This window comes from Sinocyclocheilus rhinocerous, unplaced genomic scaffold, assembly GCF_001515625.1.
Source record: "Sinocyclocheilus rhinocerous isolate Xijiao unplaced genomic scaffold, SAMN03320098_v1.1 scaffold105, whole genome shotgun sequence".
In the NCBI taxonomy this organism is placed as follows: Eukaryota; Metazoa; Chordata; class Actinopteri; order Cypriniformes; family Cyprinidae; genus Sinocyclocheilus; species Sinocyclocheilus rhinocerous.
In genome coordinates, this window is record NW_015631061.1 from 278,340 (window position 1) to 305,013 (window position 26,674).

General features: G+C 37.6%; 1 protein-coding gene across 1 annotated transcript in view; it reads right to left on the reverse strand.

Annotated features, from left to right (window-relative positions):
• Positions 1 to 26,674, reverse strand: part of poln (polymerase (DNA directed) nu) — a 58,511-nt gene that overhangs the window by 20,572 nt on the left and 11,265 nt on the right. Inside the window, exons 16-20 of the mRNA XM_016554218.1 lie at positions 14,784 to 14,841; positions 11,865 to 11,942; positions 6,298 to 6,409; positions 4,564 to 4,646; positions 978 to 1,109 (exon numbers count right to left, since the gene is read on the reverse strand). Of these exons, the coding sequence (XP_016409704.1) occupies positions 978 to 1,109; positions 4,564 to 4,646; positions 6,298 to 6,409; positions 11,865 to 11,942; positions 14,784 to 14,841 (463 nt within the window). The remainder of the gene's footprint in view (positions 1 to 977; positions 1,110 to 4,563; positions 4,647 to 6,297; positions 6,410 to 11,864; positions 11,943 to 14,783; positions 14,842 to 26,674) is intronic.

A 26,674-nucleotide genomic window follows, 5' to 3' on the forward strand; every position in this document is an offset into this window, starting at 1 on the left:
GTTGACCCATTCCTTACACCTTAACCCACCCTTAAACCTACCCATACCAACAAACCTGTCCCTAACCTTACCAGTATCCCACCTCAATAGCAGTAAAAGTGTTTTGCAATACAATATGAACACAATAAGTACATTGTACTTAATTTTTGATGTAAGTACATAGTAGTTAAGGCCACTTAATATAAAGTGGGGCCAATTGCGGTAATCGAATACGGTTATAGTGAATTAAAATATGAAACGGTAATACTAACAGTGGGGTATTTACTTTTTTACTTTACTTTTAGTCATTTAGCAGACGCTTTTATTTTACCACGATTTATCGTCAAACCGGTAATCGTTACATCCCTAGTCATAATAATCAGTAATTATGTCCCCACTGGATGCAACAAATGCCTCGTTTGTAATGGGTTTTATTGGTTTTGTCTCGCCGTGCCAGGAGACGGCATCACAATATGTTAAGGGGCGTAACATTTCCGTCACACGCTTGAGGTATTCAGCCAATCACAACCCACTGGATAGCTGGCCAATCAGCGTACACCTCGCCCTTTAGTATTTAATGTCACCTTTTATTTAGCTACCTTGCATTGTTCTTTATTTAGTTTCGCCATACATTGTATTAATATTTCTCATGCCAATACAGCACACCAAACAAAATTTATACTTCATACTTTATAATAATAGTAAAACGGCCAGTAAACTGTGCATTTGATATTTTAAAGCAACACTGAGATGAAACTAGATAGAATATAATGGCAGCAGAAAATGTAACTATTTGAGTCACAGCAGGAGAAGTGAAAGAATGAGTATGTGTGACTTAAGTTCACACCATGGTGTAAAAACCATGATGTGTGTAATATCAGTGAAAGTGTGGCCTAACGGCAGCTCTATATACACACTGAACTGTGAAGTGAGTGAGTTTTGTGAAAGAGTGTCTGCTTAGTTTTTTCAACTCTACTCTGTGTTTATCTCACACACACCGTGTTTGTGGCAGTTCTGGATGGTGTGCTGGATGAAGGCCGGCACCTCTCTGTACGTCTGTAGGAAAGTGTCCTGAAAACGACTGGCCTCCTCTGCACTCACACCCAGAATACAAGACAACCGCTCTCTTCCTGCGTGTCAGGGTGTCGAGAAAGAAGGAGAGAGAGAAAGTCAGTGGACAAAAGCAACAGAGAACAGAAATATTCCATGCTTAAAACAGTTCAAGGTGAGACAAAAAAGACAAAATGAGGTGAGATGAGGCACACAATGATTTTGAGAAATAGGCTAAACTGAGCACCCCATTCTCCCAATGTTGCTATGACGACAATTCGACAACTACCATGACAACAAATGTGATGAAATAAAAACAAGATATTATGGGAGAGCGCTTATTTTTTGTCTCTACTGATATTGCTAATGTAAAATATCATACACAATATTGTCAACTGTTTGGTTAACAACATTCTTCCAAATATTTTCTTTTGTGTTCAACAGAAGAATGAAATTCATACACAAATGAAATGATTGGTTGTGTAAATTATTAAAGAAATTTTTGAATGAAGGATCACGTGACACTGAAGACTGAAGTAATGGCTGTTGAAAATTCTGCCTTGCCATCACAGGAATAAATTACATTTATAAATATATTAATAAATAGAAAACAGTTATTTTAAAATTTTATATTTCACAACTGTTTTACTATTAAGTGTTGTTGTTTTGTTACCATTTTTTTATCATCCACCAGGCAAAAATAATAACTCTGATGATGTATAAAATTAATAGCACACCTCGCCTTATTAAGTCACACAATTTGAAGTATCATCATGTCCATAGCACAAATAAGATGCATGCAAGAGTTTATTCTTAGGTCTAATGGTTAGTTCAGATCCCTAACCCTAATTATAGTGTTAACAACACCAGTAATGCTTTGCAAGCAGCACTAATGAATACCTAGGAAATACTGGCATCAGATGTAGTGTAGCTACTAACAACTTGCATTAGAAAGTATGCAATACTCCACCGAAAGAATTTCTCATCAGTCCAACTACAGAGTAACAACTAGTCACATGACATAACCCATGCTACTTGCTTTAGTTTACACACAGTGACCTGTTGAATAAAGCAGGACAAAGTTCATATACCAGGAAGACTCAGGCTCATTTTTATCTGACCTTCTGTCTGCTTGTAATTGAGATTATTTCTAGACAGAGAGAGATGACTATATGAAGTATGTGAGCAGGGAGATGAAGGCAACAGCAGGCACGCAGAAGTGATAAAGAGTGCGTCGTTGTGCATTCTCACTGGTTGAGATCATTTGATCTCTAGTGCCCCTCCTTTTGCCCAATTACTCCAACATATCTAAACCATCCTTCTCTCTGGGATACTCAATAGTTAGTCTCTCATATTCTGACCCACTTGTGTGTGTCCACCCCTCCACCTCGCCTATGAGTGTGTGTGTGTGTGTGTGTGTGTGTGTGTGTGTATGTGTTTTTGATTGTCTTCTATGCTACACCTCCTTTTAGTATTAATTCGGTAACCATGGCAATCCTTCGCTTTCTGCAAGATTATCAACATATGCTGACACTGTAGCGCTCTCACCCCCTCTTTCTCTCACTCACTTTCTACCAGCACTCAGTCACTCATTATTCCCTTCCTCACACTGTCACTCTCTTTCTCGGCTTTCCTGAGATGACATTATGGTCTAAATGAAAATGTTTCGTTCTGGCGCAACAAGCCGTATGCCCTTGTAAGAGTGCAATAAATGTATTTTTCTGTATTCAGAAACTTCAGTGCACAAACACATTTTGGTGAGCCACTTGAGATGCTGGACTGAAAAATATAAATGAGAGAAAAAAAACGACAGCGATACATTCAAGCTGACCCAGTTAAAGTAAAGTAGAACAGTGACACCCTCCTTCAGTGCCTCCACACACACACATAATAAGATTCTTCTCTAGTAAGGTTGTAGTCATGGAGGCCACATTCTGGGAGATCTCTGTTAGCAACCACTATGAACAATAAGCCTCTCTGCACTTGACTCATAGAGCAAAGCCCTCCAGTCTGGGACATAACTTTTCTCTTTTTATTTTCTATTTATTTCTATTTGTACCAATGTCTATCTCTTTCATTCTAAAAAAAATACATTTATGTATCTCTGCTTTGCTTATGCCACAATCATCCATACAAATATGAATACGGATAGTTTATTTAAATTTTTTAAACAGTCAATTGTGTTTTCAAATATTCATCAAATATTTTTGCCTGTTTTTTTTTTTCTTCTCTCATTTAAATTCAAAGCTTCCAAATTGAAAATGTTCCCAGTTTTTATTAAAAGGGTACACTAGAATTCAAAAGTTTGGGGTCAGTAAGTTATTTATTTTTCTAATTTAAAATTCAGTTTCCAAATTCAAAATGTCCAGTTTTTTTTAAGGGTTCCGTAGTATTCCAAAGTTTGTGGTGAGTTTTTTTAAAGAAAGGAATACTTTTATTCAGTACTGACTTTTGCCACTACTGATATTGATAATGTAATATATAACAATATAATACTTTCATTCAGCAAGAATGCATTGATTAAAAGCAATAGTAAAGCCATTTATAATGTTACAAAAGGTTTCTATTTCATATAAACAGTTATATTTAACTTCATAGGCCTTAAAAAAATCCAGAAGAAAAATACATCACAGTTCCACAAAAATATTAAGCACCACAACCGTTTTTAACGATAGTATAGTTAATTCAAAAATTAAATTCATTCACCCTCATGTTGCTTGAAAGTTATATTTTTTCCGTCTGCTACTTTTGAATTCACATCTTATGTGCCTAAAGAAGTGTTGCTAGTAATGGCCTTTCGACTGTAGACATTCCTGTGTGCCATCACCCTGTCAGCGCTGTCAGGATGTCATTTTCTTGCTGCTCTACAGTAATTAGTAACATGGTATTTACGGTTCAGGGGAGCGCCCATGAGCAAAGATGCCAGCATGCAGGACTTCATGGTACTGCGTGCAATAGGCACTGAAGAGAAGCTGTGTGGTTTAAAGGGGTCATATGATGCTGCTAAAAAGAACATTATTTTGTGTACTTGGTGTAATGAAATGTTTATGCGGCTTAAGGTTAAAAAAACACATTATTTTCCACATACTAGGGATGTAACGATTCACTCAACTCACGCTTCGATTCACGATTTTGATTTCACGATTCGATTCACGATTTATTTTTATTTTTTTTAACAAAGTGAGATTTAAGACAAATTATAAATTAAATGTGTCCTTTTATTATTGCTTGGACAAAATGCTGCACATTTCTTTGTGAAATTGAAATATAACACTATAATAATATACTAATAAAGAATATCTCTTTGGATTTGAGACTTCAGTCTTTGCAACTTTACAGATCTTCTTTATGCACCAAGAGCTTGTAACACTTCAAAGAGAAAGGAAAATTTGAAATCGCATCATATGACCCCCTTTAAGTTACCAAAACAGCACCTTTAAATGCATGGTAAAATTCATGATAAATAATGTCATGTTCTGAACTTCCTGTAGATTGAACTGATGGTGTGCATGTATTATGAGTAACAGTTCTCACCAGCTCCATAAACCACAGAGTAGACGATACGCTTGGCATGCTCTCTGTCCTCCAGACTTACTCTGTCCTCACTCACACCCTTCCTAAAGACAAAGACAGAGACATTTATGTAATGAAAGTGCTAGCACTGCTGGTATGCTGGAGGCATCAGTGTTTGCAAAGTGACAGGGAATCAGAGGTTGCCCAGCAGATGTCTTACTGCATTAGAGCAGCGGCCAGTGTTGGGTCAGCACTCACACTTCAGCACTTCAAATCTCAGCTCTTTTGGGTGAGCAACACACACACACACAAAAGAAGGAATATGCTAACAGCAATGCTGTGATGATCTGTGGTCATTAGAAAGCGAGGCACATATCTATCCTCACACACAAACTGGGCTCATGTCAGCAATCAAATCACACTTTGTCTTGACAGGCCTGTCACCGTGCGCTACAGTAACTGTGGAGATGTAAGCATCAGACAGATCGTCTGTCATTACTCTCGATCATTTCTCTGTCTTGCTCTCTGTCTGGTTGACTGCACACAGCCTCAGGGTGAAACACACTGACTGGTACTGCAGGACACTGTGGACACTTTTGCTTGTGTGACAAATAGAACATCTAGCATTATTTAAACTCCTTTTGGTCAACTCTGTGACTTCTTAATCTATTACCCAAAGTATGAACATTACACTTTGTTGGATTGTTTTTAAATACCACAAATATGAAGTCTCTACTAACTACTAGAGACTTCACAAAAATTAACACTTTTTAATTGTTCGGCATCCACACACACACATACACATACACACACACACACACACACGTTGTGTCTCCATATTTTATGGGGACATTCCATAAGCATAATGGTTTTTATACTGTACAAACTATTTTCTATCACCCTACACTTAAACCTACCCCTCACAGGAAACTTTCTGCATTTTTAGATGTTCAAAAAAACGTAATTCTGTATGATTTATAAGTTTGTTTCCTCATGGGGACCTAAAAAAATGTCCCCATAACGTGATAAATACCAGGTACACACAAACAAACAAACACACACACACACACACACACACACACACACACACACTGAAAGGGTTTCAATGAAATAAAATATAGTATTAAAATAAAGATAGCAATATACAATATAAACAAATTGTTTCATTTACAAAAAATGCTATTGCTAAAAAAGGCAGAGGTGTTTAATTTTAGACTTCTCTAAACTGCTCATTATGAGCTGTATGACAGTGGGATCATCATTTCTAATGGTTTAAAGCCCATAATGAGTTTATTAGTGCAAATACACTAAGGGGACCTGTCAGCAAAACAAGCGTTTAAAGTAACCGTTTCCTGGACACAACATACTGTACCTTTCTCATGACCAGATCAGTACAGGTGTACACAATCATTCCAATGTTTGGGGTTGGTAAGATATTTTATTCCTGTGATGGCATAGCTTAATTTTTAGCAGCCATTATTCCAGTCTTCAGTGTCACATGACAAATACATACAGACATACATTTTTTGCAACATTATAAATGTATTTAGTACTATTTACTGTCACTTTTGATCAATGTAACGCATCCATGAATAAATGCATTCATTCTTTAAAAAATAAATAAATAAATAACTTACTGACCCCAAACTTGTCACATTGAAAACATGCATGCTTAAAAAAAGCAAAACAAAACAAAAACAAAAATGTGTTCTGTATGTGCATTATATACACTAATATATGGGAGTGTGTACCCACCACTGAGCTGCCAGCATGGTGAAGGCGTCTGCTTCAGTGTTCTGAAAGATTCTCAGCAGCTGTGGGTCAGCTGATAGGTGAGCCAAGAGACGCAGCTCCACCTGACAGAAATCTGAACACACACACAGATTCAAATGTCATAATGACCTCTTCCCAATATAATCTTCAACCACAACTTTTCATAACTCCCCTTCCTAATAAAAAGATAAAAGGGGAAGAAGATGACAGTGAGTGGTGTGTGTGTGTGTGCTGGCATCTCTCCCATCTGTGTCAGCAGGAACAGTAATGCACCCAGCAGCTTTTCTGTCAGATAAAAACAAATGTGTGAGGATAAGTTCACATTGCAATACAGACTGTGTGTGTATGAGTGTGAGAAAGAGAGTGTACACTGCAGTGACTGTCAGAGCGCTGACTCACCCTCACACACACCAACACTGGCACTCAGCATTGTCCTGTATGTACACTATGAGATAAATTGTGTGCATAAATGTTATATTAACTGGCATATCAAGCCATTTCAGAGTATTCTGAACGTTATTTGTTAAGGTAAAAAGAGAGAGAGAGGTCCTGAGAAGAGTTATGTGGTTGTTAATGCCCTTTATTGATGTGTTGGTGTGTGTGTGTGTACAAGACCAGTTTCAGGGAAGGAGAGAGAGGAAATGGCTTATCTTTGGCAGAAGCAGCAGCTCAAGTGTAAGTTAATCTGATCTAAATTGTCCAGTATCAGTTGAGGGTTTGAACGGACAATGAAGATGGCAATAGAGCTCTTCAGTTTAGATGCATTTCATTTTTAAAACAATTTTTTCACCTAAACCAGTTGAATAAGACCATATTAATAATTTAAGATTTTAATTTATTTAGATATTTTAGTTTAATATTAATAATGTTTCTATGAAGATCAAATGTCCACTTTGGATTGAACTACATCAAAATTTATTCTCTAAATGAGCTTCTTTAAATTAGCTACTGTCAACCTTTTCCAGTATCATGATGGCTAGAAACACAATAGCAACCATTTAAATTAAGATTAATCTAATATGCCTAAAGTACAGACCCATATCACCATAACTGAAGTCCCTTTACAGCTTCTTAAGGCAGTTTGTCTTAAGTCTATTCCTGGACTAGATTCCCGTTTTTCTAGCAGCTTGTTAAATGTCAATGACCTTGTGGCGTGATAACTTTTTAGCTCAGTTCTCAGAATAATGACAATGAAGGTTGCAGATAAACATGTGTATGTAATGCATGAAGTCATACAAAACAGTTAAAGGAACTGTCTGAGTACTGAGCAAATATCGACTTACAATTACGGTTTGGTTTTGTGCATTTCTAATTAAAACCTCACTTCTCAACCAAGGAACAAACTAGATTTTACTTTTTCAGAAGAAAATGTGAGTGGAGCATGCCTGCGTAAAATTCTCACAATGTTAATGTGTTAATCAGTGTTAATCAATGAATAAATGTTAAGAATCCTACTGACCACTGCTCAGCAAAATTTTGTGAATGAAATCAAGTTATTTCAATACAGGAATCCACATGATCAGGAATTTCAAGTGAAGGCAAAAAACTTCACATTGATTTCACTCATGTTCAGGTTGGTTGTGTGAATTCACTATAAGAACCAACCGAAAGCTGCTTCATACATTGCTATGATATTGACAATGAACCTTTTTTCGCTCACAAAATGAATCAAAATTTTGCTAATGCGACTCTAGAGTTTGATATTCTGGTTCCTAGAAGCTTGCTCTTGTTTTTACGCATTTTATCTTTAGATCGATTGGAAAATTAATAGCACACTGTTCAATCAGTGGTTCAAGATGAGTTATTATGCACTAAGGTTTAATCTTAAATATTAGCAAAAGTCCAATCAAGCACCAATAGTCATAGCTTTCTTATGACCCTTTAGTGCCAGATTTTTGTCTATGGTTCAAAACGAGATATCTGGGCTTATAAGAACAAGTTTCCTTTACTCAGAGCAAGCTAAATTAAGATCTGACAGAGAACATATTGAAGAGAGTGGCTATATTAATATGAGTCTGGTCTTAGTGCAAAAATAGTCCCACGTTGATTTATAAATGAAAAGATGGTCTAAACATAGGCATACAAAATCGATACCTTCATAAGCAGAGTGCTTAGATACCAGATAGATGTGTTTCCCTGTTCACACAGATGCAAGCTCAATGTATGATTGATTTGACCAGACATGTAATTGATCTGAACTAAACAAATTACAAACTGTTATTTTAGTATTATTTATTTATTGTTATTTTGAATTAGCTTTTATTTTTATTATAATTAAAAATGTAAGCTTACATTTTTTTATATTTTGTTACATTCTTTTGACCTTTTTTTTTTTATATATCAATTTAGTATCATATTTCAGTTTTAGTAATTTTAGCACTTATATTATTTCAATCAGTTGCCAAGGCAATATTTCGATAAAGTTTTACATCTAATATTCATATTTAATTTTATTTCAGCTTTACTTTACTATTTTATTTCAGCTTTACTTATATTATTTACTATTTAAGCTTTAGCATTACTTTACTGCAATTTATTATTGCAATCATTTTTAAGTCAACATGGTTTGCAGGAAGTGTTTCAGTCTGGTTTTAAATCACTCCACAGCACAGAAACGGCCCTGTTGAAAGTTTTTAATGACCTGTTACTAGCTACTGACTCAGGTGATTATGCAGTCCTCATGCTCCTGGATCTTACGGCTGCATTCGATACTGTAGACCATAACATCCTAATTTCTCGGTTGGAGCATTGCGTTGGAGTTAGGGGAACTGCTCTGGAGTGGTTTAGATCTTATTTGTCTGACAGAAGTTTCTCAGTCCGCCTTGGGGATTTTGTGTCATCCTCTGCATCTCTCTCGTGTGGTGTCCCTTAGGGTTCCATTCTTGGACCCATCTTATTTTCATTATATCTACTTCCGTTAGGGTTTATTTTTAGGAAATACGGCATCTCATTTCACTGTTATGTAGACGATACACAACTTTATCTCCCTTTGAAACGGAAAGATGCAAACTCTATAGCACCACTGTTGGACTGTCTTTAGGAGGTTAGGGCCTGGATGGCTTTAAATTTTTTAAAGTTCAATGAATAAAAAACAGAAGTCATGATATTAGACCTGACAACACCTGTGACCCCCCCTGATGTTGATTTGAGGTGTTATAAAATCATATGTAAAGCCAAATGTTAAAAACCTGGGTGTTATAATGGACAGTGATTTTAAATTGGGTGTTATAATGGACAGTGATTTTAAATTGGATAAACAAATTAATTCAGTAATTAAATCTAGTTTTTTTCAGTAGAGGCAATTATCAAGAGTCAAGTCTTTTTTGTCTTTTAATGATTTTGAAAGGGTCATACATGCTTTTATCTCGACCCATCTTGACTATTGTAATGGCTTCTATGTAGGTATCAGGCCTCCCTTAAACGTTTACAGATGGTACAAAATGCTGCTGCTCGTCTGTTAAAGGGGTCATATGATGCAATTTAAATTTTTCCTTTCTCTTTGGAGTGTTACAAGCTCTTGGTGCTTAAAGAAGATCTGTAAAGTTGCAACGACTAAAGTCTCAAATCCAAAGAGATATTCTTTATAAAAGTTAAGAGTCAACCACGCCTACCTAAAACGGCTCGTTCTAACACACCCCCACATATCTACGTCACTATGTGGAAATATTAGCATAATGCCGCCCAAATGTGCACGCAAAGAAAGAAGGCGTGGTTTCAGGAACAGCAGTGCATAGAGGAGAAACAATAATGTACAGTATGTGGAAAATAATGTGTTTTTTGAACCTTAAACCGCATAAACATTTCATTACACCAAATACACAAAATAATGTTCTTTTTAGCAGTATCATATGACCCATTTAACAGGGACGCGCAAGCACAAACAAATTACACCCATACTGGCTTCCCTTCATTGGCTTCCAGTTCGTTTTAGAATTGATTTTAAGGTTTTAGTTTTAGTTTATAAGCCATTAAATGGACTGGCACCAAGTTACCTTTCTGATTTAATACAACCGCATGATCCATCAAGAGCACTTAGGTCAGCTGACTGTTTACTCTTGGTTGTACCTCGAACAAGGCTGAAAAGCAGGGGGTGACCGGGCTTTTGCTGTCGCAGCCCCAAAGCTTTGGAATAACTTGCCTCTATATGTTAGGCAGGCCCAAACACTTGCAGTTTTTAAATCCAGTCTTAAAACTTATTTTTATTCTCTGGCAGTTAACTCGGTATGAGAGCTGTTTTATGTATTTTGTTAGTGTTAATATCTGTTCTTTTTGCGGTGTGTAAAATTGTTTTATTTTGATTATGCTTGTACAGCACTTTGGTGAACAATTGTTGTTTTAAAAAAGTGCTCTATAAATAAACTTTGATTTGGTTTGATTACTTAATAATAACAATGCAACCAGCAAATACATTAACTTATAAAGATGAGTCTAAGCTAGCTTGTTTTCATATTGCACAGGCTTAAATGTAAAAATCTTAATTATCACAGATAGTTAAATTGTGGTTCTAATATGAAATCCATCCTGTTTCCATTTAATTTCACCCATTTTTTCCATCTCCTCTCACTCTACCTTCATAAAAGTAAATAAATAAAAAATAAATATTTAAATACCTTAAATAAAATGGGAAAAAACCCTCAATATGATGTGGCTCTGTAGTTCAGTGTTTGCTTCACCTCTCTCCTCAGGAAGGGAAAAGAGGGCTTCCAGAAAAACCAAATTATTGAAAGGTGGTATTGACTGATGCAGCTATTAAGAAAAAAAGGTTGCAAGGCCTTGTGGGAATGATGGTTTAGTTAAAAAGACCCTGATATAAAAGGATAAAGTGAAATATTATGGTTTGACCTGAAGGCTCAGGAGAGAGGTTTCAGGAGAGATGCAGGGGATAAAATAGAGTTCAGTCTATGCTTTAGAGGCCACCAGACAAGCAGGGAACGAGGGATGACTTTGTCCTCATTCTAGCCGCTCTCTGTTCTCCTTCGCACACTGCACAATTGGATGTGACAAGGCCACCGCAGGGACAGGAACTCACACTGCTACTGAACCACCCCCATGCACACACACACTAAATATGCACATGTCAGCAAACATATAAAATGAACGAGTACCCCTGAGGCTGAAAAATATCAAAGAGACAAAAAACAATTAAGTGATCTCGCATTTGTATCTCCATCTCTCTCTCTCACACACACAGAGAGTTTATGGGATTTGTGTAACTTTGCTGTCTGGCCAGCAGATGATATTGTGGGCCAGAACGGGCTGTTTCCAACATTGTGATTATGCTATTGCCATGGGGTCTGAAGGCTGGCCTCTTCTGCTGCAGGTTACACTGTCCTTGCTGTGACACCGTTATATAAAAACACACTGACACACCTCACACACGCTCAGTGCTGTCAGAACAAACAAACACATACCCAGACAAACAGGACACATCAAGTACCTGTCCTAAACACAGCATTAGTGCTGTGCACATCACAGCACAAACCCCTAAAAACAAAATGGCACATCAAATAAAGGTTTTGGAAAGAGTTTTGCTTTTCAAATACACTCACCTGCAGAGAAGAAAGTCCAACCCTCTCGTGGAATGAACATGGCACGTGGGTGGACAGTCACTACGTCAGAGATCTTTCCTATACATAACAAACACAAACATCAGTAACATCACAATAAACACAATCATACTGATTCAGAAGTATTACACAATTTACAATATAGTATCACAGTATTTCTGTTTTAAATCTTGACTGAAACATTATAAAAACAAATTAAGCTCCAAAATCAGATAAAGCAATCAATTCCGTGGTGCCTAAATTCACTTGTAGCATTTAACACTAGAACCGCCACGGGGTAAATTTTACCCGTGGCTGTTTTTCAAATGTACATAACAGATTTAAAATAACACATTCAAGTCTCCCAGTCATTGACTTTTACTAAAATTATGTAATTTACAATCCAATGTTGTTAAAAATTATTTAGATAAAACCAGATAAAAAAAACAGGGCATTTATACCTATAAGCGCCAGCGGGTCAAATTTACCCACTTATATAATGCATGTATTTTCGCGCTGTAATTTCATTGCCGCTTATGTTTTAACATTGTACATTTCTAGGCAACGCCTTTCACTCACTGATTTAGTGGTTATCAGTTTCATAAATAAAGTCAAAATGACTAAAAAAAGGCGATTTATGGAAGGTAGGTAGGCTAGAAACACTAAATGCCATGAGTGATGGAAAGTCTGATGGTAAGTTATGCGTCCTGGGTCGGCTCAGCATCTGACGGCTCATCTGACAATGATCCAGATATCATATTTACATGTTTTAGACTAACGTTACTCTAATTGGTCAAACTTTGATTTAATTATTAAATTTTTGTCTTGCCATATCGTTTATTGTTTGTTACTGTGTTGCTATTCTAGTCTGGCCGTTTCCTGAAGAAAAAAAAATCAGATCTAGGCTATATGATTAGGCCATTTTTTGATTATTTTTTATTAAATTTTTTCAAATGTCCCTAAGCATTCAACCTTAATCCCAATGAAGACAAAACCGTTCCTTTTCTGGTTGTCATACACTCATTAACAGGGATGCTCCGATCCGCCTTTTTGCCTCCGATACCGATTCCGATACCTAGGGTTCGGTATTGGCCGATGCCGATCCGATACCAGTGAAGTTTTTTTCCCTCATTTAAATAAATGTAGAATTTATATATCTCTGTGTGTGGAACTGATAATCATTCTTTCACAATCTACTAGATACAGACTACTTCATTATAAAGAAAAATAAAATAAACAATAAATATGAAAAAATATAGGCCTATGTATATTTATAATCTATGACAAAAATGTATCATAAACTAGGTTAGTGGATAATTCAGCAGCAAAAGTTATTCTAGAAAAATCAGTGCACAATAATTTAGAAATCCAAACATTTAGTGAAAAAACAATATTTTGTGGGGAACAAATAAAAGTGTTGCACTAAATATGGTAAAACGTTACACATTGCTATTTGTATTATTACCGATCCGAGAAAAATGGCACTATCGGAGCCGATACCTGATATGAATATCGGATCGGCGCATCCCTACTCATTAAGTTACAATTTTCATCTGCTCAAGCAGAACATTGTCATCTTGTGCTTCAGCAAGGTATCTCTGGCTAAAACTAGCTAACGTTAAAGTTAACGTCATGTGTTCTCACATCATGTACAGTGTAACTCAAAAACACAAACGAAGGTCTACATTTCAGTGCCTCTCCATATTAAACTGGTTAAATGTACATCGCAGCTTCTGTCGAATCGCGATCTCGATTCCATTTCGATTTATCGTGCAGCCCTAGCGCGGCCATTTGTAAATTCTATGGGTCTAGCTTCCGGTCTCATCAGCGTCCAGCTATTTTTATCTGTACAGAACCGCTCCTTTTGCTGCTTGATATTGAAAATTGGTGTGTCTTACCATATTATTTTAATGTATCATCTTAATTATGAACACACTGGTTTGTAGTGCAAACAGTTTTAACGTATACTGCACGTTGTTATTCTTCTCGTTATTTCCCTATAGGGGCCAATAAACCGGAAGTCTCACCCATAGGCTTACTTCCACGTTGAAGAAAAAGGTGGATACGGAGTGTCCTCAACCTAGAATTAAACGAGACGGCCTTCGTAGGATGGGCGGAAAAGGAAACAAGTATCACGTTGCTATGCCAACACATTTAGAGCGTCGTTGCTCTAACTTTTCAAATTAACGACGGTTGTTTACGGCGACACAAAGAATTGTGGGTTATCTGTAGTAGCGAAGGATACACCTCATGCATCCTCCGAATTCCTGCGAAAGACGGTCGCATTCGAAGGCCACATTCGGAGTGTCCTACTTGCTTTTCTGAAATGAGACAGCCTCGATGACGTATGCAGCCTTCGAATGCGACCTCCCAGAGGGCGCAGCCTTCTAAATGAGACACAGCTAGTGAGCAACTCCGTTTGTTTGTCCGAGGGAGCAACAGTAACTAAGGGGGGCGGGGCTTACCGATAAGTCAATTGTAATTGCACCAGTCTGACTGAGAGAAAGAGCAAAGGAGTTTGGGTCAAATATGATTTGTAAAGGGTTATGCAGATAAAAAAAAAAACTCAGTAAAACTTAGTATGTCTATATATTAAAGCTTGTAGGCCTATTAGTATGTGCAATGGAAGCATAAAGCCCTTTCAGAAATAATTCTAAAATGCTGATTTGGTGCACTGCTCAAGAAACATTTTTTATTATTATTATCAATTTTGAAAGCATTTGTGCTGCTTAATATTTTGTGGAAACCATTATAGACACTTTTTTTCAGAATTCTTGGACAAGTAGTAGTAAGTCCAAAATCGCATTGGTTCCAAACTTTCAATGGGTAGCTTATCGCTTATCTATATATCTATCTATATATATCTATATATATATTTTATAAACACACAGACGTGAGTGTCAGATTACACACATACTTTACCTTGGATGTACTGTTCCTTAGAAATCTGCAGTGGCTGCTTCGGAAGAGCTTGAAAATTCTGCAGGAGGAAAGAACCAGTTATTATTCATTTGAAAGCATCTGATTCAGTCACCCTGAAAAGCACAGCACAGTGCCTCTCACATCCAATACCACAACACAAAGATTAGGTTAAATTTAGCCCTGGCTTTGACAAATATGCAGACTTTAGAGCGCTTATAAAATGCCAATTGGGGCCACTAAAGCACGGTGGAGCGGTGTCTGTCCAATCAGAAAATGAATGCGATCTGTCTCTTACTGGGTTTTTTAATTAATTTCAAACAGTCTCTATGAAGAAATGTTAAATATGCTTTGCCCTCCATCTATCTAGAGAGGGATGAAAGACACTAATAAGATGAAGAAAATAAAGTATTAATCTGGTAAAGTCATGAAAGCTTTTTGAACATGAGATCTGAACTATTTGCCTGACAGACTGTCTCCAATCTCTGGATCTGAAACCGACCCCTGGCCTCATGCTCTTAAAGCAGAGGGCTGCTATGAGTAGTCGGTCGTAAAACCATCATTAGTCCCACTTTTCCTCTGGAGGACAGAACTAGTGTAGACAACTTTCATCTTTAAAGAACAAATTAAGCTCTCAGGATCTGAAAAGAGCTATTCAGTACTCATCGAATGTATGTGAGAGAGACAATGATGCAAAGAGAAAGAACATGCCAAAGGGAAATGATGGCATGCACAAATGTGTGTGAGAAAAGAGTCTGCAGGTAAAAGGTTTGTGTCTGGTTTTGTCTGAATGAGAAGAGATTGCTGGTTGGAAGGTCAGTTCCTCTCTCCTCCCAGTGCTTCATTACAGCTGTAAATCTGCAAACGATGAGAGAGAAGAAAGATATACAGCTTCAAGGCCAGTCACACACACACACACACACACACACACACCAATCTTTCTCTCACACTCATACAGACACAAAGTGGTTCCCTCTCAGTTTAACCGTGCAGTCATGCGTGTCTCGAGTTAAAAGTATTTTCATTACTGAAACATTTAAAACACTGCCTGCATAAAACATCTTCAAATATCAGTGCTGATCGATTGATCGTTTTTACATTTAATGTGAAATGTGAAGAGGAACATAGTGCTAGATCAGCGTTCTCACCCTCACATGATTGACCACCCCATGTCTACATCTCTATTAGAACTGCAGTATCTGTGATATGATCCTGTCCAAAGATCAGCATTGTGCGTAGGAACGATATGAGCTGATCTCAGGTTATTGTGTGCAGTAAATCTGTTGTCTGGGTTTGATAGATGCTGGTAGTCTGGGAGAGAGGAAGAGCTTTTAATAGCAGCTGAGGCTCTCTGCTTCTGTTTGAGTAGCTCTATTGATCTACAGTAATATAATACAGACGAAAAGAGAGGTAGAGAGTCTCTGCGAGAGAGCAAGAGAGGGGGAGAGAGAGAGAGGGAGAGAGATTATTCTTTTCTTATATATTATTGGTACACAGCTCTCTGGAAACCTTGATTCTGATTGGTCAGTTGCAGTATTGCAGTCAATTGCTTTTGAATAAAGATGTGTAATTGACCAAAGTTACCTTTCTTTTCACAAAAGAAAATAATTTCATAATTTCAAATAAATTCAATATTTGTGTCCATTTGTTTGGTATATGGTCATGTAATAAGACGGATAATCATAGTCAGCCTGTCATTTGCGTAAAATAAGTCAATGTTTTGTGCTAATTAATTTATTTGTACTGATCTTTTAATAGGTTTTATTCATTATTTATTTGAGACAATTCAGGATGACTACAGTCTGAACAGACACTGAAATGTTGAGAAAACATTGGATGTGATTCATAAACTCAAAGATGGGGAAAAAGAGAGAAACAGAGAACAAGTAAATAATGACAGAGATGGAGGAAAGCGCAGAGGGAGGAGCACAGTGGTATTGATCTGAGGATCAGGCTGGACTCAGTGCTTCACTCCAACTCTAATCCGGCTTAATATGGACAAGAAAATGCTGCTCACCATGATTTTCTCACACAAACACACACAAGGGCACATTAACACTCTTACAGATACACTGGCACTGAACACACTCTTTGAAAGTCAAGGCTTGAGAGCGATCTGCCTTATATACCTTTCCTTTCATTCTTTTTTCCCTCTCTCTCTGTTCAGTTCTTTCGTTCCTTTACACACATTCTTCACTCTCATGGCAGGTGATTTTGCTAAGGTTGTGGAATGCAGACTGAAGCACACCACTGCTCAGCTGATCAATTATTCAATAGAGAGAGAGGGAGAGAGGGCAAAAAGAAGTGGTGAACAAGAAAAAAAAGGGGAGTAGGGAGGTTGAAACAGAGTGCGTGTGGGGGGTTGCAGTTGTCACTTCAAACAGCAAAATCCATCAACGCTCAACAGCAATCCTTAAAGTCACTACGAAATCAAAATTGACAATTCCCTTTTTATGGAATATTGCAGTGTTTATTATAAATGGTTTGTCCATGGCATGCACATCATTAGTTTTTCAATTCACATACCCGCATAATCTTAATCAAAAACACTGACTTGCCCTCGCAATATTTCTTCTCTGATGACATGTGCACTGGCACGAGGGCGGGACAATAATCCCTCCCATCCAGCAACCTAAATGGCAAACGACAACGATGCAATGATCCAATCAAATCCCGCCCTACAGTTTTACTTGTTTAAGAAGGCAAAAAAAGGTCTACACACTATGAAGATTTAAAAAAAGGATTTTAATTTGTTAACCCTATACTGTATCAAATTTGATATGCAAATTTCTAAGGCCTCTAAATGATTAAGGTTGTATTCACACCTGTCTTGTTTGGTTCGATTGAATCAAACTCAAGTTCGTTTCCCCCCTTTGTTGCGGATCTTTTGGGCAGGTGTGAATACAGAAATCGCACTCGGGTGCGGACCAAACAACCGTACCGAGACCCAGCTGAAGAGGTGGTCTCGGTCCGCTTCCAAAAGAACTCTGGTACAGTTGAATGGATGAACCAATGAATGGATGACCGTAAGCACACGTGTGGTTTTGTTTACAGTTTCTAGTTCACTTGCAAAAAGGTCAGTGTGAAAGCGAACCGCACCAAACAAAACAAAAAATCAACATTGTATTTGGTCCGGACCAAAGCAAGTGAACTAGTGGACTTTCCTGGTGTGAATACACCCTTAACATGATCAAAAATATGTAATATTTATGAAATAATAGTAATCTGTAATACAAGAGCTCACAGATTTACATTACAAGCTCAGAATTTCATCTTACTTTTTGGGTCATATATCAGCAACTGCACTAAACTGCATATTTTTGCTCAGGTTGAGCCTTTGAATAAAATTGAGGTGACACTTTATGAGCCATTAAAGCCTGATGTCTCAAATATGACACTCAACAAAAAAAAATCTACGCAGATTTTAATTGTTTTATTATTTTGGATCACACTTTAGTTTGGGGACCAAGTCTCACTATTAACTATTAACTACGACGCTAGTTAACAGTAAAAATTGGTCCTTAAAATAAAGTGTTACCTTATTTTGTCTACAGGTTTAATAAGCTGTTCTATTTCAAAACATTAGATTTTTCTGACAATGATTTTATATGTCAGACTTTACTGGGTTAAAATGGGCTAAAACTGAGCTGAGAGCTGGTGAAAAACATCAATTTAGTAAAAAATACATACAAGATACAGTTTATGTGCAGAACTTTCTGAAAGACAATCTTTCCAAATACAGTATGTTCAAGCAGGGTCTATGTATAAGAAAGAATGAGGGAGTTGGTTGATTTATGATCTGTCAGATCTGCCTGCTCAGCTCGAACAACAAGCATCACTGGGGGGCCGGGGCATGATACTAATAGTTCTGACAGCAGGGAGCGATCGGCCCAGCTCTCAAGAGTCGATACCCTGCACACTACAAGCAACCTGCAGAGCGCACTGCAATACGCACAGCCTCAGTGGTGCAACAAACCCACCCACTGTTCTTCTCTGTTTCTATATCACCCCCAGCACAGGACTTCCCTTCATTTAAAACCACACACACAGAGCTGGCACTGCAGGAGCGTTGCCAGGGTGACAGAAGGCTGGTCTCCACCCTGCAGGCCTCTCTCCTCCTGAACATATGTTGCACCAGTATTAACACACACATACAGTGATAGTCAATAAGACAAGTGATCTCTCGCTCTCTCACGGTAACAGACGTGGTAATAGTCTATCGCTCACCGTGAACACTCACAAATAATGTCTGTCTCATCTGCCTGTTTAGACAGATTTTACATCCATCCTCAGTTTTTTATTCTCTCTGCCTGTCTGTCTGTCAGTCATCACTGTGGCCTCAAATTACTGTGCGACATACTGCGTCCAGTCACAGTGTGGGGTTGGGTGACAACGGTGGTATCACCCTGGTTACAAAGACAGATGACAAGGCAAAAAGAAACCATGCAGCTTGAGTCAGCTCCTTCTGTTACTGCTGACACACACACAATCAATATGCATCACTCACACAGACGCCACCCTTCAGTTCCCTGCAGCTGTTGAGTCAGGTCCTCTTTAATTATGAGAGTAGAAGACGAAGTGTGTGTTTCAGTGCAACCATCACATGGGGAGGCCTGAATTTAAGCATGTTGAGCGTGCATGAAAATTTGTAACTGTACTGTGAATGTGTTTGCTCAGTGGAAGTAACAGACTCGCACCTCTTCCCTGATGCGACATTCGGTAAAATGGTAATTTCCCCTAGGACAACTGATCGTAGTGCTGGGCGGTATGACCACAAATTTATATCACGGTATTTTTCAAAATTATACCGGTTTCACGGTACATGACGGTATTTTTTTTTTCATGCATGACCGGGTGTTAACCATATTTTCTACTGATTGAGAGAGGAAATAATGCAGTATATTGACTTAGAATGCCCTATTTTACTGTCATGATGAGTGAATATTGTCAAAAAATACCACACTAAATAAATAGTGACTAAACACGACCCCTTTTAAATGTTAACCAGGAGTCACTCTCACTTATAATCGCGGCATCGTCTGATAAAATCAACATGCATCTAACACTGTTTCGGAACTTTCACGCTTAGTAACACATACAGCTGTTTATTCACCACAGTGCAACAGTGAAAAGTGACCCCTTTCAAACAGTGTCGCGTTCCGAACGTTGTTTAAGCGACATACACCGGTATTGCGGTATTTTTTGTGGTATTCATATCATAACAAAAATAAACACCGGTATTCAGTATGAACCGGTATACCGCCCAGCACTAACTGATCGGTTTAAATGCAAGGCATTAGTATCATGAACGAACAATGAAAAATTTGTTTTTACAGCATTTATTAGTTTAGGTTACTTTATAAATATATTGTACCGTTCAAAAGTCAAATTTCTGTTTTTGAGAAAAACTCCCTTATGCTCAACAAGGCTGCATTTATTTGATCAAATACATAATAGTAAAACAGTAATATTGTGATATATTATTACAATTAAAAAACAACTTAAAAAGTAATTTATTCCTGTGATGACAAAGCTGAATTTATAGCAGCCATTACTTTCAGTCTTCAGTGTCACATGATTCTTCATAAATCATTCTAATATGCTGATTTGGTGCTCTAGAAACATTTGTTATAATCAGGGTTAAAACGGTTGAGCTGTTTAATAACTTTGTGCAACCCGTGATACATTTTTTTTTCCCAGGAATTTTTCCATGAATGGAAATAACAGCATTTATTTTAAATAGAACCATTTTTTTGCAACAATGTCAATGTCTTTATTCAATTTGATGCATCCTTGCTAATAAATAAATAAACTCAATGACCCCAAATGTTTGAACTGTAGCATAAAACAATACAAATTTAATAATTAACTTAATTAAAAAATATATATGTAGAATTAAACTGAACCAAAGATGAATAAATGCTGTAGAAGTATTGTATATTATTATACAGTCTTACCTAAAATGCAAGTCTGACATATTTTCCCAAAACAGCATTGTAATGTGGCTATTCAGCATTAATACAAAAGTTCTCACTTCAGGAATGATCAGCCTCACAGCATCACACTCCAAAAAATGATGATGAGCATGCAACATTTTACACATGCTTTTATCCAAAGTGACTTGAATGAATGAAGGATACAACATAAACAATTCATGCCAATGAGGAAAGAACATGAGAAGTTCTGCAATACAAAGCCCTAAAACTACTCAAAAGAATACAGGCTAGAGCAAAGATGAAAGTGAGAGACGACGAGTCAAGTGAAATAATAGAATTTCAACATCTAAGCTGCTCCAGTGGGGATGCAGCTGCTGGCACTGTAAGGTTATCTACTGAAGAAGAAACAGCTGAAATATAATATTTCTCAGTCAACAGCCTCTATAATGGCTCTATTGCTCAGGGCTGCTGTCATCTGCTGGAGGCTTTGCATCACTGCAACTAGCTCATCTTTACCGCAGTACACATCAACGCCCACACAGAAGATGATTATGATGATGATGATGATGATGGGGAAGTCATTACACACAGGGGTGTTGGATGCTCATTAACCGACACAACAGGGGATTGAAGCCGAAAGAAGAGATACAGAGCGAGAGTCGGAGTGTGTGTGCACTCATTAGCTGTTTAAGGCGTGAGGTGGGGCGGTAACAGCAGGCCTGTAACGGCTAGAGAATCTGCTATATTGATTCAGAGGTTAAAGAGGTTTGGATGATTAATTAATTGAGCAATGTAAGCACAGAATTCACCAACCGGCCCCTCAAAGACCTTCACAGACTATATATCACATTCTTTCTCAAGAATATAAACAATTTTATGATAGGGATTATTCAGAGTAGCACCATTTTATTGCCATCACTTTTCAAGTGAAATTACCCCCCACTGTACACCCTTCCTGGTGTTTCTGCGCAGTTTCCATGGCAACAAACCCTTCAATCACCCAGGCGATGGGCGGAATCCATTGCCATCCCATAGCGGCACCCTGTTGGCATGACAATGGCGAAACATGCTGCCTCTACTGTTTCTGAGGCTGAGTAAGAGATACAGTAGAGGTCTCAAATACACACTCATGCACTGTACAATATACACACCATAAACTACTCTATTCTATGGCATGCTGATGGTGGAAACTAACTCACTAACCTGCTAATGGTCTGTTAAACACCTTAGACAGGTACTGAATTATAGGTGATATGGCCAAAAAAATTATCACAATAAAATGTTTCATATCAGTCAATATTGATAATCGCGATAAATTTCAAATCTTTATTTCTTTCAAGTTTAAAGGCAGATTTTTGCTCCTAAATAAAAGTTGTAGAAACCAGATCATTAATTGTGGGTTTAAACTACTCTTTATGGTCAGAACATGACAAATCCTTCACAACAAACCCTTCGCAAATTTGACAGTAGCTTGACAGTAGAACTAACGCTAGCTTGAGTTAGGATACAGATGGAGATTAATGTTCATGATCACAAATACTAACATCTGTAAAAATTGTAACAACCTCATTTTATATTGTGAAATTTAACTATAATGACTGTTTGAGTTTTATTAAAATTAACACCATTGCGCAGCGTTTCTCCTGTTTGTCAGCGTTTCATCTAGCTTTAAACTAGTTTAAATCACGGAATCATTGTCCTTAATGAATTCAAGCACACAGCACAGTTTAGAGCTCGCATGAGCTACATTTATCAATCGGCAGGTTAAACGCACCTGCTACAGTGAGTTTGTGCTGCCGTTTGAACTTTGAACTGAGCAGATAAATGGTCGGTGTGGCGTGCTTCAAACGAGTAGTGCTATTTCATTCCACTTTTGTCACATAAACAAATATCGAACACTTGTTATCGTTTTAATAAGGAAATTTATATTGCGATAATTATCGTTATCGTTTATCGCCCAGCCCTACACGGTCTCACACATCTGAGTCATCATTTTGAGCCCTACAAAGTAATTTGCTGCAGTCTTTGGCAAATTCCTGAAATATAACTTTAACTATTCTTCCCTGTGGCCCAGCTTTAGAAAAAGTGCAGCAAGGCAAATTGTGTTGATGATGCCGAGGCACAGATGTTTCTAAAGCCTGCGAGACAACAGAAACCACAATAAGATGTCCCTCACATGCTCTCTCTCTCACTCTCATTAGCACACTGTTGCCGCATTGCCCTCTCGCTGCGGTTACTCATCTGCTACTGTCTGTATTGTGTGGCAAAAGCTTCATAAACACAGAAACGGAGCCCCATGCAGAAAACCAATTAACACTGGCGGTTGTTGTTTTAGAGCTCATCAAACCAGGCACTGTAAAAAAATAACACAGATGTACATCTCATTGACTCTTAATGGGTTACTTTGCCTTGTAGAGCCTGGTTTGCTGTATGATGTTTTTGTTTCAGCTTGATGCTCAATGAATGCGCACTTGTTTGTAGTGGATAAACAGAATAAGTGCTTTGTTAGGGCAGTCAGTCAGGCTTTGTTGAGGATTCCCTGTTGCACACTCCCCTTGAAAACATAAAGGTGGAAAGATAAACAAATGCGTTGGTGTTCAAGCAAACAGTACACACACACATGCATAAACACCTGTGACGTGTGACCCACTTTTTTAGCGCCAATGTTTTTCTTTGTAAAGTGACTCATCACATACAGTTTATAGACAGAGATCTGGCCGCAGATTTCAGAGTGTGAAAATCACTGTCCACATGGGACCTTCAGGTCTGTCGAAATCAGGTGGGTGGATTTAAAGTTTTTAAAGCTAAAGAAATTATTATGTAACTTAGAGGCTGCTACATAGGCAACTGGTATTTGGTTTTACACCTACACAAACAAAAAGATGTATTATTTGGGAAAGGAAAAATATGCATAGACCTATAACACCTATCATTTAGGCTGCAGATATACTTTACAGTACTTAAAGAATATGTAATATGCTAATTAGAATTTCATTGATCTTAAGCTATATGAAAGTCCAATAACAATTCACAGCACCTAAATTTACCAACACAGTAACATGAGGTTGGTGGAATGCTGTAATAAAAAAAATAAATAAATAAATAAAATAAAAAACTGGACAAACAAAATGTAAAAATTTATATTAGCATCACTGTATACAGAGACGAAATTCTGCAACTATAATTCATTCTATTGCACAAATGTGATGGACCAAAATGTTTCATTAAAGTTGCAATGAAATGGAAATATCGACAGTATATCTGAGTGTAACAGATTATCATGCTTCTATTCATCGATTCTGACTGGATTTTGAGATGTGGCCATTGCATTTAAAAATAGAGGCAGATCTGAATGTGAGGTTGCAGTGGATTGTAGAAGTCTGACATATGTCAACAGTTAGAGGATTGAATTCTTAACATTTTGAAAAAAAAAAATTTTTCATTTAAAAATAAAACGTGCGTGGATGAATCATATGCATTTCGAAAATAGATCGGGTTTCAACTAAGAAATATAAATTTAAATCGAGACAGACCTGTATATTACAAACCCTCTCCTCATTATTTAAAGGCCAAAGCTCATGGAAATTCATTCCATAAATTAATTTAGACATGATTTTTATCAAATAGAGGAGCTGACTCCAGTTAACTTAACTTGATTTCAAGTGTTGATGAAATGTTGACAGAGCACTTCAGAAAGATCTCCCTGGTGCATAATGCAGTCAGTAAAGAATACCTAAAATAGTTAACTAAACTTAATTATTGGTTTGCTGTCCTCAACATATTCTTCGAGGCTTTCAAGACTATCCAGCAGAAAACCAAACATTTAAAGGGGTCATGACATGAGAAACCAAATTTCCCTTGATCTTTTTATATAAAAGAGGTCTTTGTATGTTGCACAACTTAAAATGTCCTCATCATCAATAAAAAAGCATTTATGTAATAATAACCCTCAGAAAACGGCTCATTTTAGATCCTATGGGACAAGGTGACGTCAGCTGGGCACAGTCGTTTGCATAAACACTCCCTCCAGAGCAAAACATTGTCATAGGCCCCGCCCACTGCCATTAATGGCTTGACACTTGATCACGCTGAATGCGAGTGTCGCAAATATAAATTACAATCACTGCCGCTATCTTGTCTACATGGGATACAGTATACAGATGCGCGTTCGCTTTCTGACGCAGTCCACGCGCTCGAGTCTGTTGTCAGGACACATGAAAGAATGTTCGCTTTGATGCATTTGGTTTAAACAGTTCGTTCGCGTCTTTGTACAGATATCAGAAGGATCCCAGCGTAAGAAACAAGAGGATAGTTTATTTTTAATGGCGTCCTGGATCATGTCAGAGGATTGTTTGGACTTCAGAGTATTATTTTTTTTTTTTTTGTAAACGAGACACAGTGCCATGGAGTGTTCACAAAGAAACATTTGTTGAAAGATGAAGCGGTACTAGATCTGCAGTTGCATCAACCGTAAGTAAATGCTTTTCATTTTGCTTTGTCTGGAAATGACCATTTTATTTTGATCATGTTGTCACTCAACACTCAAAACATGCAATAGCGAGGGGGCGTTGATACGGTTTCATATGCAATGACATTAACCAATCATAACAGTGGCCGATTACTGAGAAGCCTTAATGGACACGCCCCTTAAAAACAGGCTGTTTCTGAGAGGTTCAGAATGAGGGTTGAAAATTATATTTTTTGCACATATTTGTTTTTTTTTTTGTGCAAAAAACTTTAACATAAGTAAACCTCAAGGAACATACTAAAGTAAAAAAAATCCATGTTATGACCCCTTTAAGTTTGCAAGATTTAACAATGGATATACAAGATCAATGAATTTAAAAGTTTCAGTTTTCAGTTGCAACACAGCACTGGCCAATCAACTGGCCGGAAACTGTTTCACACCAGTCAGGAGGCAGCGTGCCATCCTTATTGCTGAGACCTGCGACAACAAGTGCATATGATCACACATGCACACTCACACATTCTGGGGGAACAGCTGATGGGATCTCTTTTTCTAACACAAACGTAATCCCGCCTGCTCTCTGTGTCAGAACAAAATCTAATTAATCAGTTCACACAAACAGTGAGTCACACACCCTGAAGCAGCGTTATTATACACAGCTCTGTGACGCTTTGGTGCAGCCAAATTCAAATGACTGGAGGAAAGCCATGCATCACTCTGAAGCAACACCTACCACAGCAATGACTCATCCAATGAAAGCTGGAAACTCTTTACATTATGGAGACAATTTGTTTCTCATGTTTATTTGAGTTTGTCTAATTGGACTTCGAAAACACCTTGAGAGTGTTTTAATGACGTAGTAAACAATGAAAAATGCAGCTATTCTGAACATCACATGATTCGCAGGACCATTTCTCCTGAAGGTATTATTTATCAAATGCAAGGAGATTAGCTCTCAGTTGTGAAATGCAGGATAGAAGGCTTTGGATAGCATATAAAAAGCTGATATGAAGCCAGCGAGAAGACAAAGAAATAAAGATGAGGAGAATGACATCGGTCCTCATTCGACTGTTCTTTGGTGTTATTGTCAAGGGTGTCTCTGTGTATGTCTCTGGATGGATAAGTGATGTCTGGTCTTCTGTTCAAGAATACTTGAGGGATTCTGATCCAAAGGCGGCTCATTTTTTGGTTATGACTCTAAAACCTGCAAAAGCTTTGCCTTAAGCAAACCCATATTAAAGCTGAAAAAAGCTACTGCCAGCCTGCTTTATTTGTGTCTAGGCAGATTTGTGTGTATGTTCAAAGACAAAGGGGGAGTAACAGTGAGGAAGAAGTGTGAGTGTGAGTGTGTGTGTTATAGAAAGATATCGATAACACACCCTCTGCAGCAGAGCAGAGACAGCATTCAAGTTTCTCCAACAGCAGGGACAGAATCTGCATTACACAAATTACACAAAACATTGGAAATACACCCAAAAAATTCCAATGGA